Genomic DNA, 16,832 nt, shown 5'->3' with positions numbered 1-16,832 from the left:
GGAGATTTGCACTTCAATTTCTTGCTTACTTTGCTTTACAATAATTTCTGATGGGGTAATACTATTTATGCCCTAACTTTAAAACTGGAAGTCATGCTAAAATGTCAGCCTTGTTTAGTGGGGTGTGGTGGCACATAGCTGTAATCCCAACACTGGGGAGGCTGAGAGAGGAAGAGTGCCGTAAGTTCGAGGCTAGCCTGGGCTACATAGTGAGCTCAGGGGCAGCCTGAATTACACAGTGAGACCCAGTCTCACAAAACAAAACAAAAAAATCAACCTTGTAACCCTGGGCTAAATGCTTCATAGGATGTTTATTTTAAAAATTTTTTCAGCTGGATTCTTCAGTCCCTTGTGTTTTACTGTTAATACTGGAAGTGCCTGGTTCTTGGCAGACTGACCTGCCTGCCGGGTTCCTGAAAAAAATTGTGTCACCCTTCATATCTGTTTAAGTCTCTGGAATAGTTTCAGTGGATAAGCCAGAGTTATCTGTTTTTGAAGGTTTTGTAAAAAACCTCACCCAATAAGGCTGTTCCTTCTGCCAAGGATCCCAGCATTTGGCTGGCTTCACTCACTCACATACTGACCCCAAAGCTGGGAACAACCATGCAGGCTTCCTTTTCTGAGACTGGGTCTCGCTATGTAGTTCAGGCTGGCCTCAAACTCATGGCATTCCTGCCTCCACTTCCCAAGTGCTAGGATTAAAGTCTGTACCACCACGTCAAACTCTGAGATGATTTTTAACTTCTACTCAATTTTGAAAAAGTGCTTACTGGTTTAGTCAGACTTTCTATTTCTTTTTAAAGTGCATGACAGCAATTTGTTTTCCTGGGAATTTTTTTCCATTTAGGTTCACTTTCCTAATTAACATAAACTGTCCTTAGGAACTAGGGAAGAGAGCTCACTTCACCTGTATTATTTCCATTTTTCTCAGAGTATACTGACGTGTAGAGAGGAGCAGCTGCTATCACCCAAGGATGAGTGATGCATATGACCATGTGCTCAGCTGAGTTTTACCTTTTCCCCCTTTTCTCCCTCAGTCTTAGGAAAGGTCCTCAGTGCTGTGGGCAGTGCCCAGCTACTGATGTCCCAGAAATTCCAGCAGTTCCGGGGCCTCTGTGAGCAGAACTTGGTGAGTGTGGCGCTTCTTCCAGCACACAGAGCTTCTAGCCTTGGGCTGCGTGCCCGTGGGTCCTCAGCCTCCATGACCTTCTTGGTAGCAAGGGGACAGTGCTACTGTTCCCTTCTCCTGCACTGGGAAGGCCAGATATGGCCTTCCTGAATCAGACTGCTGCACAGAGTAAAAACAGCCATGTGAGACTTCCCAAGTCAGTCAGCACACTTGTTAACATTTATCTCATGTCCAAGCTGACACAACAGGTCGATCTCCTCCTTCATGATCACCTGTCAGAGGACCTGTCTGCTGGCCCATCAAACCCCGGGGCAGCATTCCTGTGGAAGTGTGACCCTCAGGTGGGGAGAATGGAAGGCATCTGTGTCTCTGGGACCTACAGGCATTTTGGGCTTGTGTTGTCAAAGAACAGCAGAGTGGGAGGAAAGCAACATGGATCCTATGATACACCCACCTGGGAATGAATCTGGCTTCCCCCTACCTTACTGGGAAAGCCTGGCTGAGAGCTGCTTCCTGTGAAATGAGAACCAGTGTGGTCTGCCTGCATGCGGACAGGAGTACCTTCCTCACCATTAGCCCTATGGCAGGTGTGATGGTCTTAATCCACATGTATGTGCAGGGCCTATTCTCATGATGAGACTGTTCCCTTCTCCCAGTGGTCTCCACCACTGGGACTGGCACCAGGCAGGAGCTGGCTGTATTCACTCACACAGAGATACTCACGGGGACACCGGGAACCAGGGAGTCGGACTAGGCTTTGTGAGCCCCTACCCAGTGCTGGCAGGGCCAGGGGACCATGAAGTGGGACAAGCTTCCGCTTTCCTGGCCCACTGATTTCTGATTGCCCTGTAGAACCCTGATGCCAACCCACGTCCAACAGCCCAGGACCTGGCAGGGTTCTGGGACCTGCTACAGCTGTCCATTGAGGACATCAGCATGAAGTTTGACGAACTCTACCACCTCAAGGCCAACAGCTGGCAGCTGGTGGAGACCCCCGAGAAGAGGAAGGTGAGCATGGAGCAGTGCGGAGGGGAAGTCCAGGGACAAATTCCTGGTCGGCAATAACGCTGCCCACATCGGTCAGTGCTGCTTGGCTCCCTTCTCCGTGTGTCGTCTTGAGCTGGGCTCACGTCCATCACTGCGCGGGGTCCATGCTTGGCACCTGTCCAGCATGCTGCTCGCTTTGTAGAGTTGGGGCTGCCCACTGAAGCATGCTATCCTGCCCTGCACGTTTAGGAAAGGGAGTTCTGGGAAAGATGTGCCCATAGCACTAATGGAGACATGGCTCTTGGAACCTTGGAGGCAGCACAGCAGTCCTTTCTCCTGGGGCCTTGCTGCCAGGAGTGGGGTATGGGCCCAGTGACACCTACCCTGTTAGACTGTGGTCCTTCTAAGTTCTAATCCCCTCGGACAGCATGTGAAATGTGACTGGGAGTCAGAAGCCCTAAATTTAAGTCCCATTTCTCGCTGGGTGACCAGGTTCCCTACTGCGCAAAGCAAGGTGGTAACAAGTGATGTGTCTGCCCTCTCCTTCTAGAACATTGTAGGATTTTAATCGCTTGCTTTTGGCTCCTTTACCTTGTGCCACTCCCACTATCATCGCTTCTTGTGGCTTCAATTCCAAATGTGTGTTGCTTGTGCCTGGTGCAAGGAGGCTGGGCGGGGGCGGGGGCGGGGGCGGTGGGTCCAGCCACAGCATATAGTAGCGGGTAGCACCACAGCAAATGTGGCACTTGTATTTTATTTTTGTTCCCTCCTCACTGTCTCACTAAAGGAAGAGAAGAAACCACCCCCTCCAGTCCCAAAGAAGCCAGCCAAATCCAAGCCGGCAGTGAGCCGAGACAAGGCCTCAGATGCAGGGGACAAGCAGCGTCAGGAGGCCCGCAAGAGACTCCTGGCAGCCAAGCGGGCAGCTTCTGTGCGGCAGAATTCAGCCACAGAAAGTGCAGACAGCATCGAGATTTATGTCCCTGAGGCCCAGACCAGGCTCTGAGACCATGGAGGAGGAAGGAAACAGTTTTAAATAATGAAAAAACAAAAATCAGTACAGATGGAGCAAAATTTTATCAGCAGTATGGTTATTCTCTCTAGAGACCCTGAGCCAATTTTCAAATTGATGCATACAAGGGCTCACAATTTGGCTTTTTTGGGTCCCTCTCAGCTTTAGGTTATGAAGACTTCATACAAAAAAACCGTCAACAAAATTAGAAAACTTTTTTTCCCTCTTGCTGGCCGTGGTGGACTAGATAGATGGACTTCAGCAACTCCCCGGCCCAGCCTCAGACTGCGGTCTTTTTACTTGTTCTATCTAATGAGAACTTAAACTAGCTTGTTTACAAGACGACGACAGTCCAAGGGTAGCCTTGGGCACCTGCCATGTCCCTCCTCCCAGCTGCCCTGTTCTGACCTTGGATTTTTCATTCTACATTTTTCTTTTCCCTTCAGAGCTCACACAGGGGTCACCATCAAGGCCAGCGGCTTTCTGGTTCAGTCCTTTTTGTGGCTGAGGGCCCAGAGAACAGCAAGATGGACACGCATCCCCCTCTCCCACCAAGTGCTCACACACGCTTGCACGCGTGCACACAGACGGGCTGCCCTCCGCTGGGACCTGCCAGCCCTAGGTAGGGTCAGGCAGGACTCATCTCTCAGCAGACGAGCAAGGTGTTGGTCTCGGGAGAAGTAAGGTGAAGCCCGTTACCACACCCCAGACTCCAGCTGCTTTCTTTCCAGCCCCTTCTTCCTTCAGCAGACTTAGGACTCACAGTGGCTTCAAGGGGGTTGTCTGTCTGTGGCCACGCCTGTGTCCAGTCCCCGAGGGCAGGTGGCAGTGTGCACATATGTGTACATATGCACATAGACCTTAGAGTGTATATTTAACGCCCACCTGCTCACCCATGCCCACCAGCGCTGCCGCCACCGCCACCGGCTCTCGGGCACCTGGCAGGAGTGTGAATAGCATATATTTTTACATGTACTATATCTAGGTGTGTGTACAAGTGTGTGTAAAAATATATACCTTGTGTGTAAGCAGCCTCCTTTTCGGGGGGGGGGGGGTCCTTCCCTCCTATCAGCCCAGCCTCTGAGTTTTCTGTTGTTTTGGGTTTTTTTGTTTTTTTTTACCCCAGTCATCCCACCCTGCATCCCCACTTCCAGGGTGGCACGAGCCCTGAGCTGCAAAGGCCCTGGTCTGCAGGGTGGGGTAGGGAAGGCAGGGCAAGGCAAGGGCAGGCAACAGGGGCCGTGTGCAGCAGAGCTCAGCACACAAGGGGCTGCTCTATACTGTGTATACGATCGAGGGCACTGGAGACAGCTTGTCTGGTGCGTGCTGCAGGGGTGAACTGAGGGCCTGCTCTAGGGCCCCATTCCAGCTTGGCCGCCATCTGTGACCTTGGGCAAGTCACTCGACCTCTGTGTGCCTCAACTTCCTCCTCTGTAAAATGGGGACCGTCCCCGCCCCTCCCTACCTCACAGGCATGTTGTGAGAATAAATGAGGTAATGTGTACTATGGGCTCATGGTGTTATTGCATGGGATGGGCCGGGATGGAGGAAGGAGGGTGGCAGTGGACGCTCCCACAAAACTGAGCCAGACCCCTGCTCCGAAAGACAGCTCTTTGCAGACAGCTGATGAGAGTAAACCCTAATTCCAGCTCTATTGCGTGCTCACTCTGTGGTTCTGGGTGGGAAATGGAAGCACATGCCCCCATCTGGAAAGCATGTGTGTCACATTTACTCTCTCATCTTCCTGTGAGAAATAAGTGCTTTATGCCCGGTGTGGTGGCACACACCTGTAATCCCAGCACTGGGGTGGCTGAGGCAGGAGGATCGCAACAAGTTTGAGGCCACCTGGGCTACACAGTGAGTACAAGGCCAGCCTGAACTGCATAGTGAGACCTTGTTTGAAAAAAACCAAATTTGTGCTTCATCAATAGTTGCTATAACAGGAATCAGGATGGGCAGGCAACTACCAGATCCGGACATTACGCATCTTCCAGGATAGGGGCCCCACGTCCCCTACCAGCCACACCGCCCGACAAAGGCATGCACCGAACACTCACTAGGCACCGGTGCCGGGCACAGGCTCCCTGCAGAGCTCACCGTGGCCAGGGAGACAGAGCTCAAGTGTATGACAGGTAGAAAATACAGTGCAGCAGACGAAGGTGGCAGGAACCAAGCAGCACACCCAGCTGGGCCTGGGCAGGAACATTCTGGTCCAGACCACAAGGATGAGCAGGTACCAACCAGCTTGAGGGCTGGGGAAAGGACACTGCAGGCAGTAGGTGCCAACCTTGGGTGGTAGAAACAGAGCTTTTAGCAGGTTCTTGGGCTGGGCTCTGGAGGTACAGTCACCCTGTTTCTCCCTGGGACCCAGCTGGATACCAGGGACCTCAAGTCTAGAGGCACAGATCCCACTTTTCCAGGAATTTTCCCAGGTTGCAAAGCCCTTCCCAGCAAGCTCCTCTTGAGTCCTCCCAACTGTGTGGCCAGAACCTTGTGCTCAAAGCACTTCCCCATGTACCTGGATCCCAATTCACCTACTGTGTTTTTGTTGTTGTTGTTTTTTGAGACGGTCTCATCATGTAGTTCAGGCTGGTCGTAAACTTAATATGCAGCCCAGGCTGGCTTTAAACTCGCAGTGATCCTCCTGCCTCAGTCTCCTGAGTACTGGGATTATAGGCATGTGCCACCATGCCCAGCTCAAATACACCTTCGTTAGTGGTGGCTGAGTGTCAGTGACCATAGGTGATTCTCAGTGACGTCTGGGGCTGCTGCCTCCCTGGACCTAACCTGCCTGGAGACCCAGGGTGAACTGAGGGTAAGAGGTTGCACTTGCAGTTGTTTGGGCCAGGCCCACATTTCTACACCCAGCACTGAGCCAGCTGTTCAAAGGTGTGAGTGAATGCAGGGGAAGAGAGCAAGCCAGCCAGGTAACAGCCCAGCTCTACCCCTGAAGGGCTTCAGGGGCTGAGGAGACCTTTAGCCCTTCAGAACCTGAAGATTTCTGTTGTGGCACAGGAAGGCCCTTGAGGTTAGATCAGGCCTCAGGGAAACAGGCGCTCTCCTGCTATCAGAGGAGGAGTTGGGAGAGGGCATGCAGAATCAGAGCCTCTAGAACCAACACTCCTGGCCCAGTGGCAGGGATCCACACCCCCACAACACAAAGACATTTCTTGTCTGACAATACCCTTATTGCTCTAAAATTAACAAAGGAATCTTCTTTGTACCTGCGCCTCTTCTACCTAGGAGGGTACTCAAAGCCTAGGTACTAATGCTACCTTAAGTGCCAGACATACTCTAGAGACCCTAAGTTACCTGTGGCCTTTATGGTTTTCCCTAGTCCATGCAGATCCAATTAAGGATCACACATTCCTTTCAGCTACCATGCTTCTCTAATGTCTAAATCAAAAACAGTTTCCTCAGGGGCTGGGGATTTAGCTCAGTGGCACAGCGCCTGCCTGGCAAGCACAGGGTCATCAGTTTGATTCCCGGTACTGGAAAGCAAAACAACAACAAAAAAAACCAACTTGTCTTTAACCAAAAAAAAAAAAAAGAAAAAAAAAAAGAAAAAAACTGGTACCGGAGAAAAACCAAAAAAAAAAAAAAAAAAAAAAGTTTCCTCATCATAGTTTTCATTTTTCGCGATAAAATGTATCCAAGCACCTTTTGGACCAGTGTGTAATTTGGGTTTATCTGCTTCTGTTAGATTCAGAGTAACCACTTTGACAAGAACATGACTTGGATGCTGTCCCGTTCCCCTAACACCCTATCCCGTCAGGGAAGCAGCTGTCGCTTCAGGGAAAGGCTGACTGCAGCTTCCCAGAGAAGCTGGCAGTGAGTCCTCCACTTCTGTGGTTCCAAATCCTGGGCCCTAGGGGAATGGAGAAGACCTAGGGCAGAGACAGACAGGAAGCCCCCGCTGGACGCTATTGGATGATCAAGGAAGAAACCCAGGGGAACAGGCGACTAAGACACCTTGCGGCCCAAGAAGCCCAAACAGGGCTGCAGATGTGAGAGCAGGGAGACTCAAGCTTCCTTTCTGGGCCTCGAGCTCCCCCAGGTGTGCAGGGCTGCCATCTCCTAACCTAGAGAGCAGAGAAGGGAGACCCAGCTGCTACCAGGAGCAGCACTGAGCCCCGGGGCCTTAAGCACAGAACAGCAAAAGAAAGCCACTGTGTGGGCCAAGGGTCATGTGGAGCCTGCGAGGGTAAATGGTGCCCAGGACAGGCCAACTAAGACAGTCTGTGCCAGCAGCAATGGAACTGCGCTCATGGCAGAAACCTAAAGGTGTATCTCCTGCCCATCTGAATCTGTGGCCAAAACCAACATGGACCTCACTGACAGTCTAGCCCCTGCCTTGCGGCAGCCAAGGAAACCTTTCAATGCCAAGGGGGATACACTGCTCTGCACAGAACCCTTTGTAGCCCGCCTACTGCCTACAGGAGAAAAGCTGGCCTCCTCCCCTTGGGCTTGAGGCTACTCCCAGCACACCTCCAATGACAGCAGCCCTGCACTCTACCTTCCAGCCTCTACCGGAGCACAGGCACTAGGCTCTCCCACCACAGCACTGCGCGTTGGCTCTTCCCTCTGCTCCTAGGCAGGGCAGTGTCAGCCCCCTGCTCTACACTTTGTTGCTCTCACTGCTGTGATGACATTTCTACCTGCATATGCAAGCATCCGTCTCCACCTAGGGGAAGGTGGCTCCCTGAGGGCAGGAATGAAGTTTTTGATTGTGTCTCAGTTCCTAGTCCAGGGTGGAGCCTCAAGTACGGTTTTCTAACTGAATGACCTTGGGAGGGAGGGGCAAGTTTTTTGCAGGACTGGGTTTTGCAGGATGGGAAGGAGTTCTCCAGGTTGGACACAAGGTTGAACACAGGCAGAAGCCTGAGACTATGCTGCTCAGGGAGGGACCACCATGCAAGGACTTTGACTGCCAGCGCCAGCCTTAAATGGTCAGGTATATTTCCTGCTACAACACTCCCCCTAACTCCCCCTGCCCCATGAAACAAGAACCTCCAGTCCCAGCCTCTGACAGCAACCAACACTAGGGTTTGTTTCCAAACTATGTTAGCAGAGATGATGTTTCTTATGAGGCAAACAGGGGACATGGACCATTAAGGACCCTTATGGCTAAAATGATATCTAAATTCGCAAATGTATCTCTCCCTGAAGTCCACACTTCTTGCAACATATGCACTTGGATGGCTAATAAAGTTTCAAAATGAATAACCCACCAACTGATAAAGTAGCAGAAATTTAGGACTTAGAAAATTTCTGTTTAGCAACCATAATTGCAATAATGATATCATCAAATGTTAGAAATAACGGGTATGGGCAGGGGATGTAGCTCAGGGGTAGAGTACTTTCCTAGCACATGTGAGGCCCTAGGTTCCATCCCCAGCTTTGCAAAAGTGAAAAAGAGCAATGGGTGAAAGTTTGATGAGGACCAGAATATTCAGTCTCAAAATAGCATCCCACAAATTCCTTATTCATGAATAAACTAATTACAAAAGGAAAAAGTATTAATTTTATGATGGATGAACCTATTTACCCAGACACTATTTTAACTAGGTGGTCAAAGTTAATAGCACCAGTAATGGGAATGACAAATACATCTCCATCCAAAAAAAACTAAAATAATTTCTTCAAGCTATAAAAGTATTGTAAAGATACTAACTTCAAGCAGAAAATCCACAGTTAATACCATTTCCTAAGTGTTCAAAGTACTCGCAATAAAGCTACTTGCTGTAAGCAATTTATAAGCATAACCTAGGAATTACACTTTAAAAAAAAGAAATGAGCAGATGCTCAAGAGCAAGATGCAACCCCAAACTTCCAGCTCGCCAAAGGCAAACCTAGGAGTAGGAAGTGAACAATCTGAAAACCACCCATCTGGACTCTCTGAAGTGGTTAACAATGCAAGCAGCAAAGCACATAATAAGGCTCTACAAAAACAAACAAACAAAACAAATCAGAAATAATTTCTCAGAGAACTACAGAGATGGTGACCATAATGAAGGACATAGTCAGTGACTCTAGAGCAAATACACATTAAAAAAAAGAAGAGAGAAACTTAGGAAAATGATGGAAACCATGAATGCCCAACATAGGAAAGAAATGGAATCCATGAAACATTCAGATATCCAAGAGATTAAAAATCCCACTGAAAGTATAATGCAGCAGAATGAGCCAACAGAGGACAGAATATCAGAAATAGATGACAGGATTGAGATTAGTTATCACGAAAAGAGTCATTTCTTAAAAAAAAAAAAAAAAAATCAACGCCTGGCTAGATGACGCAAAGAAGAAAAACATAAGATTGATCCGAGTCAATGAAAAAGCAGGAGATAGCACAAATGACATAAAAAAAACCTGTTCACAGAAGTCATGGCAAAAAACTTTCCAAGCATGGAAAAAGAATTTGACACACAGAAAAGTGAGCCACATAGAACTCAAATTATCCATGCTAAAAAAAAAAAAAAATCTACACCAACCTATATAATAGTGAAGATTCCAAAAATTCAACACAAGAATATTAAAAGCTGTTATAGTAAAGAAACAAATCCCCATCAAAGAAATCCCATCAAAATCACAGCAGACTTCTAAATACAAACCCTCAAGTCAAGAGGAGCTTGAAGTATTTCAAGCCCTAAAACAACCTCCAACCCAGATTGATGTACCCTATAAAACTATCTTTCAAACATGATGGAAAAGCCAGGCGTGGTGGCACATGCCTGTAATCCCACCACTTGGGACACTGAGGAAGGAGGATTGCTGCAAGTTCCAGGCCTGCCTGGATTAAACAGTGAGTTTAAAAGATAGCTTGAACTACATAACAAGGCCTTGTCTCAAAAAAAAAAAAAAATTGATGGAGAAATAAGATACTTCCATGACAAAACCTGAGGAAATTCATGAATACCCAACTAGCACTCCAAAATGTTCTGAAGGGAAGTCTAGAAAGAGAAAACAAAGACTATATACAAGTCTATGAACTCCAACAGAATGAATCCAACAGGCCAGGCAAGCAATTAAACAGGGTAGGAAAAGGGGAGCAAACAACAGGAAAAATAACATGACAAAGGTAAGTCAATGCATATCAGTTACAACCATCAATGTAAATGGTCTCAATTCACCAATCAAAAGACATATACTGGCAATGGATCAAGAAGCAAGATCCAACAATATGCTGCATACAAGAAACACATCTAATTTAAAAAGAAACTCACAGACTAAAAGTCAAACAAGTCATGCAACAGGAACCAGAAAAAAGCAAGGGCAGCTATTCTATTTACAGACAAAGTGGATCTCAAGCCAATACTGATTAAGAGAGACAAGGAAGGTAACAACATCCTTTTAAAGGGAACAATCCAAAAGTAGGAGATGATAAAAATAAATATATATATGCACCAAATACCAGCACACCCAACTATATGAAACAAGTATTAACATACATGAAAAATTAAATAAGGGCCTGGCATGGTGGCGTACACCTGTAATCCCAGCACTCAGGTGGCTGAGGTAGGAGGACCACTGAGTTCAAGGCTAGCCTAGGCTACAAAGTGACTTCAAGGACAGCCTGGCCTGCATAGTGAAACCCTGTCTCAAAACAAACCAAAAAACAAACAAAAATCAAATAACCCCTAATACAATCATAATGTGAGACCTCAATAATCTGTTGTTACAAAAAAAAAAAAAAAAAATCAACAAAGAAATGTCAGAACTAAATCAAACTCTTGAACAAATGAACTTGAGTATTCCAGCCCACAACACCAGAATACACATTCTTCTTGGCAGCACATGACATACTCTTCGAAATAGACCACATACTACCTCATACAAAATGCTCAAGTAAATGCAAAGGAACTGAAATTATCTCATGCATATTATCAGACCATACTGCAATGAAACTGGAAATCAATGGCAAAAGAAACCACAAGAACTTCATAAACACATAAAAATTAAATAACACCTCCTGCCAGGCATAGTGGCATATACCTGACAGCACCTAGGAGGCTGAGGCAGGAGGATTTCTGTGAGTTCAAGGTCAGCCTGGGCTACAGAAGCAAGTTCATGCGCTACATAAGTCCCTGTCTCCAAAACAAACCAACAAACCAACACCTGAACAACCAATGGGTCACAGATGAAATTGAGGTTATTAGACAGCTTCTACAATTAAATGATAATGCCAATACAACATGCCGGAAGTTATGATACACAATGAAAGCAGTGCTATGAGTAAAATCTATAACGGCAATTTCCATATGAGAAAAACAGAGCAAGTGCAAACAAACAACCTAATGTTCAACCTCAAGCTTCTAGAGACAGAAGAGTAAGTCCAGCCCAAAGCTCGTATGAGGGAGGAAATTACAAAGATGAGAGCAGAAATTAATGCAATGGAGACTAAGAGAACAATACAAAGAAATCAATGAATCAAAGAGTTGGTTCGGGCCGGGGATATAGCTCGGTGGTACAAGCGCCTGCCTGGCAAAGCACAAGGTCCTGAGTTTGATTCCCGGTAGCCATCAAAACAAACAAAGAGTTGGTTCTTTGAAAGACTAAATAAAATTGACAAGCCCTTATGTAGGCAACCTTATCTAAAAAAGAAAAGACCCAAGTCCAGGCAGTTAGGAATAAAAAGATTAAAATCACAATGGATCCTGAAGAAATCCAGATCATCAATACTTACACTTTGAGAAACTATATTCTAATAAGATGGAAAACACAGAAGAAATGGACAGATTCGTAGATACATATGAATTACCAAAGCTGAATAAAGATATAAAAATTCTAAATAAACCAGTATCAATCACTGAAATTGAAGATGTAATTAAAAACCTACCAACAAAGAAAAGCCTAAGCCTTGATGGATTCACTGCTGAATTCTACAAGAAATTTAGAGAGGACCTAATCCCACTACTTCTCAAACTCTTCAATGATATTTAAAAGGAAGCAACACCCCCAAATTCATCCCTGTAAGCAAACATTACCCTGATACCAAAACCAGAGAAGGATACATCCAGAAAATAGAACTACAGGCCAATCTCCTGAATAGAAATACAAAAACTCTCAAAAAGATAATTGGAAAACAGAATGCTTATACACTATCACCAGGTAGGATTCATCCTAGGGATGGTTCAACATACACAAATCAACAAGTTAATATACTGTATTATCAGAGCCAAGGACAAAAACCACATGACCATCTCAACAGATGCAGAAAAAGCATCCAACAAAGTCCAATGCCCATTTACAAGAAAAACCCTACAGAAAACTGAAATAGATGGTCTTATTTCAGTCTGATAAAATCCATCTGACAGAGGGGCAACAGTTGATACCAGTGGAAGACAGAAAAAGCAACGAGGGAGGTGGGGAGGGAGAGAGAGGGATAGAAAAAAAGAAAGAGAGAGAGAGAGACAGAGAGAGAGAGAGAGAGAAAGGGGGAAGACAAGCCTCCTTCCCCTTCTTTAATCTTATCCACGCTGCTGGAATTAGGGCAGTGCCAATCCAATCAGTGGACTGACGAAGCAATCACCCATCCTTAATCTCAGCACCCTTAATCGTAGCATTGAACCATACATGAATCAATCATAAACTCTAGATTCAGCTACCTCAGAACAAGCCCCATTTAAAAGTGCATGAGGCCTTGCGGGGGGGCAGGAACATCTAGACAAAAACGTACCACCACCAATGATAAACCAACAACCAACATCATACAAATGGACAAAAACTGAAAGCTTTCACTCTAAAATGAGGAAAAGGACAAGGATGTCCACCATCACCATGCTATTCAATATAGTTTTGAAAACATTAGCCAGAACAATTAGACAAGAGAAAGAAATAAAAGGAATAAGGATACTGTCGGCCCACTGGGGGGCAAAAGGAGATTTTTGTGGGTGAGGTCCCAAGGTTAAAGAATGCACGTGTGCAAGACATCAGCAACAACAGCAGCCAGCAGAGTAGAGCAGAGTACAAGAGCCACCTGCATCTTTATTGTATAATTCTTACAGAGGTTGTTACCTCATATTTACATTTTTACATAGTACTATAACCAACACGTGTGTTTTACCTGTGCTAAGTCATGGTTACATAATTGCATCCCCCTGTGAGCCTGTGCTAGACAAACAGGATCACATAATCATGTGTCCTTAGACAGCCCTGAGCTTTGAAGCAATCTGAGTGGTTCCTCACTGATAGAAAAGGAACAAGTTAAATTAACATTATTTCTAGATGACATGATATTCTACATAGAGGACCCCAAAAACTCCAGGAAAGACTTCTAGATTTAATAATCAAATTCAGTAGCATAGCTGGATACAGAGTCAACACTCAAAAGTCAACAGCGTTCCTGTATGTGAATAACAATCTCACTGAGAGAAATCAGGGCAACACCTTTCACAGTATATAAAAAAAAATGAAATTCTTAGGAATCAATCTAATAAAGTACTAAAAGATCTTTACCTTAAAAACTACAGTACTCTGAAAAAGATCAAAACAGATATCAGAAAATGTAAAGATATCCCTTGTTGTTGGGCAGGAAGAACCAACATAGTGAAAATGGCCATACTCCTAAATTGTTATACAGATTTAATGCAATCCCAATCAAAATACCAATAGTATACCTGACAGAATAAGAGAAAAATTCCTAAAATTTATTTGGAACCACAAGAGACCTAGAAGAGCAAAAACAATTCTGGGCAACAAAGGCAAGGCAGGGGGCATCACGATCCCTGACTTGAAATTATACTAAAAAGCTACTATGATAAAAACAGCATGGTACTGGCAAGAAAACCAGTAACAACGACAACAACAACAAAAAAAAAAACAGACCCAAGGATCAATGGAACAGATTAGAAGATGCAAAAACAACTCCAGACATACTCAGCCACCCTCTATCTTGACAAAGGAGCCAAACACCTTCACGACAAGAAAGACAGCCTCTTTAATAAGTGGTGCTGGAAAAACTGGCTTTGCACATGCCAAAGATTAAAACTAGACCCGTATCTTTCACCACGCAGCAAGCTAAAACTGAAATAGATCAAAGATCTAAATATTAAAACAGAAACACTAAATCTGCTGGAAGACAAAACAGGTAAAATTCTTGAAGACACTGTTATAAGCAAGATTTTATAAACAAAACCCTACTCCACAAGAAATATCACAAAGAATCAACAACTGGATCTCATCTTATTAAAAAGCTTTTGCAACAGAGTGAAAAGACATGAGGTCATGAGTTCAATTTCTGGTACCAAAAAAAAAAAATCAGAGTGAAAAGATAACCCACAGTATAGGAAGAAATTTTTGCTAGCTGTTCTCAGAGAAAGGACTAATATCAAGAATATGTGAAGAACTCAAAACACTTAGACACCCCCAAATTTAAAGACAGAATCCAAAAATGGGCTTCTGAAATGAACAGACACTTCTCAGATGAAGAGTAAAAATGGCAAAGAAATATATGAGAAAATATTCAACATCATTGGTCATTCAAGAGATGCAAATTAAAACAACACTGAGATTCCATTTCACTCCAGAAGGAATGGCTATTATCAAGAAATCAACCAATAATGAATGCTGGTGGGGTTGTGAGGGGAAAGAAACCCTTCTCCACTATTGGTAGAAGTGTGAACTAGTGCAACCACTGTGGACGTCAGTGTCGAGATTCCTCAAAAAACTAGGATTGGGGCCAGGGACACAGCTCAGCAGCACAGCGCCTGCCTGGCAAGTGCAGAGTTCTGAGTTCAATTCCTAGTACCAAAAAAAAGAAAACCTAGGATTGGAGGTCCCATTGGACCCAGCTATTTCCCTTCTTGGTATCTTCCTGAAAGACTTAAAAGCATCATACCACAGAGATACACACACATCCATGTTTATACTGGCACAGTTTGTAAGAGCTAAATCTTGGAAACAGCCCAAATGCCCTTCAACCAATGAATGGATAAAGAAAATGTGGGTTTTTTTTTATACACTGAAGTACTACTCAGCCACAAAGAAAGATAAGCTTGAGACATTTCTAGCTAAATGGATCCAGCTTGGGACTATACTCTTAAGTGAAATAAATCAGATAAACATGTAAATACCATATTGTTTCTCTGGTGTGAGAAATCCAAAGTGTAAATAAGGACCAAAATGTATAGTAGATACTGGGAAATGGGAAGAAAATGTTCAAATGAGAAGGGGAAAAAGGGAGGGGGGAGGGAGAAAGGAAAGTGGGCACAAGAAAAAAAATAATAGAAGGGAAAAATGGAAACAAAGCTTTTGTAAATAAGCAGGGGAAGAAGGGTTGGAAGGAGGGGAGGGGAATGAAGAAAAAAGATACATCATGTACAGGTACAAATTCCTTACAATGAATGTGATCATTATGTATATAAAGTGTACCGATAAAATTTTTAAAACACACACTAAAAAGAACTGAAACTATAAATCTCTTAGAATAAAACTAAATTTTCATGACCTTAGATTAGGCAATAGCTTCTTGCATGTGTCACCAAAGACAACCAAGGAAAAAAATTAAACATCACAGTTGAAAACATTTGTGAAGGCCAGGGATATAGCTCAGTAGCACAACACCTGCCTGGCCAAGGACAAGGTCCTGAGTTCAATTTGCAGTACCAAAAACAAAAACAAAAAGATCTGTGATTCCAAAATGAAGAAAATGAAGCCGAGTATGGTGGTGCACACCTATAATCCCAGCACTGGGGAGGCTGAGGCAGAAGGATCACTATGAATTGGAGGCCAGCCTGGGCTGCACAGTGAGTTCACAGCCAGCCTGAACCATATAATGAGAAGCTATCTCAAAAAGAAAGAAAGTGAAAAGATGCCAGGTGTGGTGACACAGGTCTGTAATCTCAGCATTCAGGAGGCTGAGGCAGGATGACCACTGAGTGTTCAAGGCCAGTCTGAACTACAAACCGAGACCCCCTCTCAAAAAAAAAGTGAAAAGATAATCACGGAATGAAAGAAAGCATTTGTAAATCATAGATCTGATAAGCTATTATCCAAAATATACCATCTCACAACTCAACAACAACACAAATTTTTAACTGCGTGAAAGATCTAAATAAATATTTCCCTAAAGAATATATATAAATGTCCAAGGACCTTCAACATCATTATTCATTTGGTAAATGCAAAGCAAAACCACAGTAAGCTGGGTTTGGTGGCACACACCTGTAATCCCACCTGTAACCCAGACTTGGGAGCGATGAGGCAGGATGACTGCAATTTCAAGGAGACCTGGACAACTCTGAGACACTGTTGGAAAGGAAAAAAAGACTTTCACACATCATTAGATGGTGAGAATCAAACCCAACAAGCAGCAGTGGTGGGAAAGCAGAGAAACCGGAACCCTCACACACGCTAGTGGGAACGGACAACGAGGCAGAGTTAGGACAAGCTTGGCTTAGAAGGTTCATCACAGGTGCCACACGGCCCAGTGCTGGAGTCTGGGTGCTGAGTGTCCTGCCAAGGCCGGAGGGCAAAGGCTTGGTCCATCGGGTCATCACTGCACGCGTCCAAAAAAGCCTCAATAAAATAAATAGAGTGGGATGGAGCTCAGTGAAAAGCCTCTGATCCAATTCCCAGTACCGCAAAATAAGAGGGGAGGGGGGCGCCCTACGACAAACTTCATATTAAGTCTGTCTTACCACACACACAAACCCAGGCACACTAAAGACATGTAACAAATTTCCATAAAGGACATTATGGGGCGGG

The 16,832-nt window shown here is 45.0% G+C and overlaps 1 protein-coding gene and 1 long non-coding RNA gene across 11 annotated transcripts in view; one reads left to right on the top strand and one right to left on the bottom strand.

Annotated features, from left to right (window-relative positions):
• The window catches only part of Dlgap4 (discs, large (Drosophila) homolog-associated protein 4), a 122,325-nt gene extending 117,693 nt beyond the window's left edge, over window positions 1-4,632 (top strand). For all 4 annotated transcript variants that reach the window (XM_005384741.2, XM_005384740.2, XM_005384743.2 and 1 more), the window contains 3 exons: window positions 1,038-1,129; window positions 1,982-2,137; window positions 2,904-4,632. In XM_005384741.2, coding sequence (XP_005384798.1) covers window positions 1,038-1,129; window positions 1,982-2,137; window positions 2,904-3,122 — 467 coding nt within the window. In that variant the 3' untranslated portion in view covers window positions 3,123-4,632. The remainder of the gene's footprint in view (window positions 1-1,037; window positions 1,130-1,981; window positions 2,138-2,903) is intronic.
• The window catches only part of LOC102022935, a 65,711-nt gene that overhangs the window by 4,651 nt on the left and 44,228 nt on the right, over window positions 1-16,832 (bottom strand). For 3 of the 7 annotated variants that reach the window (XR_001233924.1, XR_001233922.1, XR_001233923.1), the window contains one exon: window positions 5,186-5,415. The exons of the other annotated variants lie outside the window; for them this stretch is intronic. This is a non-coding gene — a long non-coding RNA (uncharacterized LOC102022935). The remainder of the gene's footprint in view (window positions 1-5,185; window positions 5,416-16,832) is intronic. 7 annotated transcript variants of the gene reach the window in all.

The sequence above is a fragment of the Chinchilla lanigera genome, unplaced genomic scaffold, assembly GCF_000276665.1.
Source record: "Chinchilla lanigera isolate Chin_1 unplaced genomic scaffold, ChiLan1.0 scaffold00021, whole genome shotgun sequence".
Classification (NCBI taxonomy): Eukaryota; Metazoa; Chordata; class Mammalia; order Rodentia; family Chinchillidae; genus Chinchilla; species Chinchilla lanigera.
The sequence above is the reverse complement of the archived record's forward strand: the minus strand, read 5'-3'. Positions and strand labels throughout refer to the sequence as shown.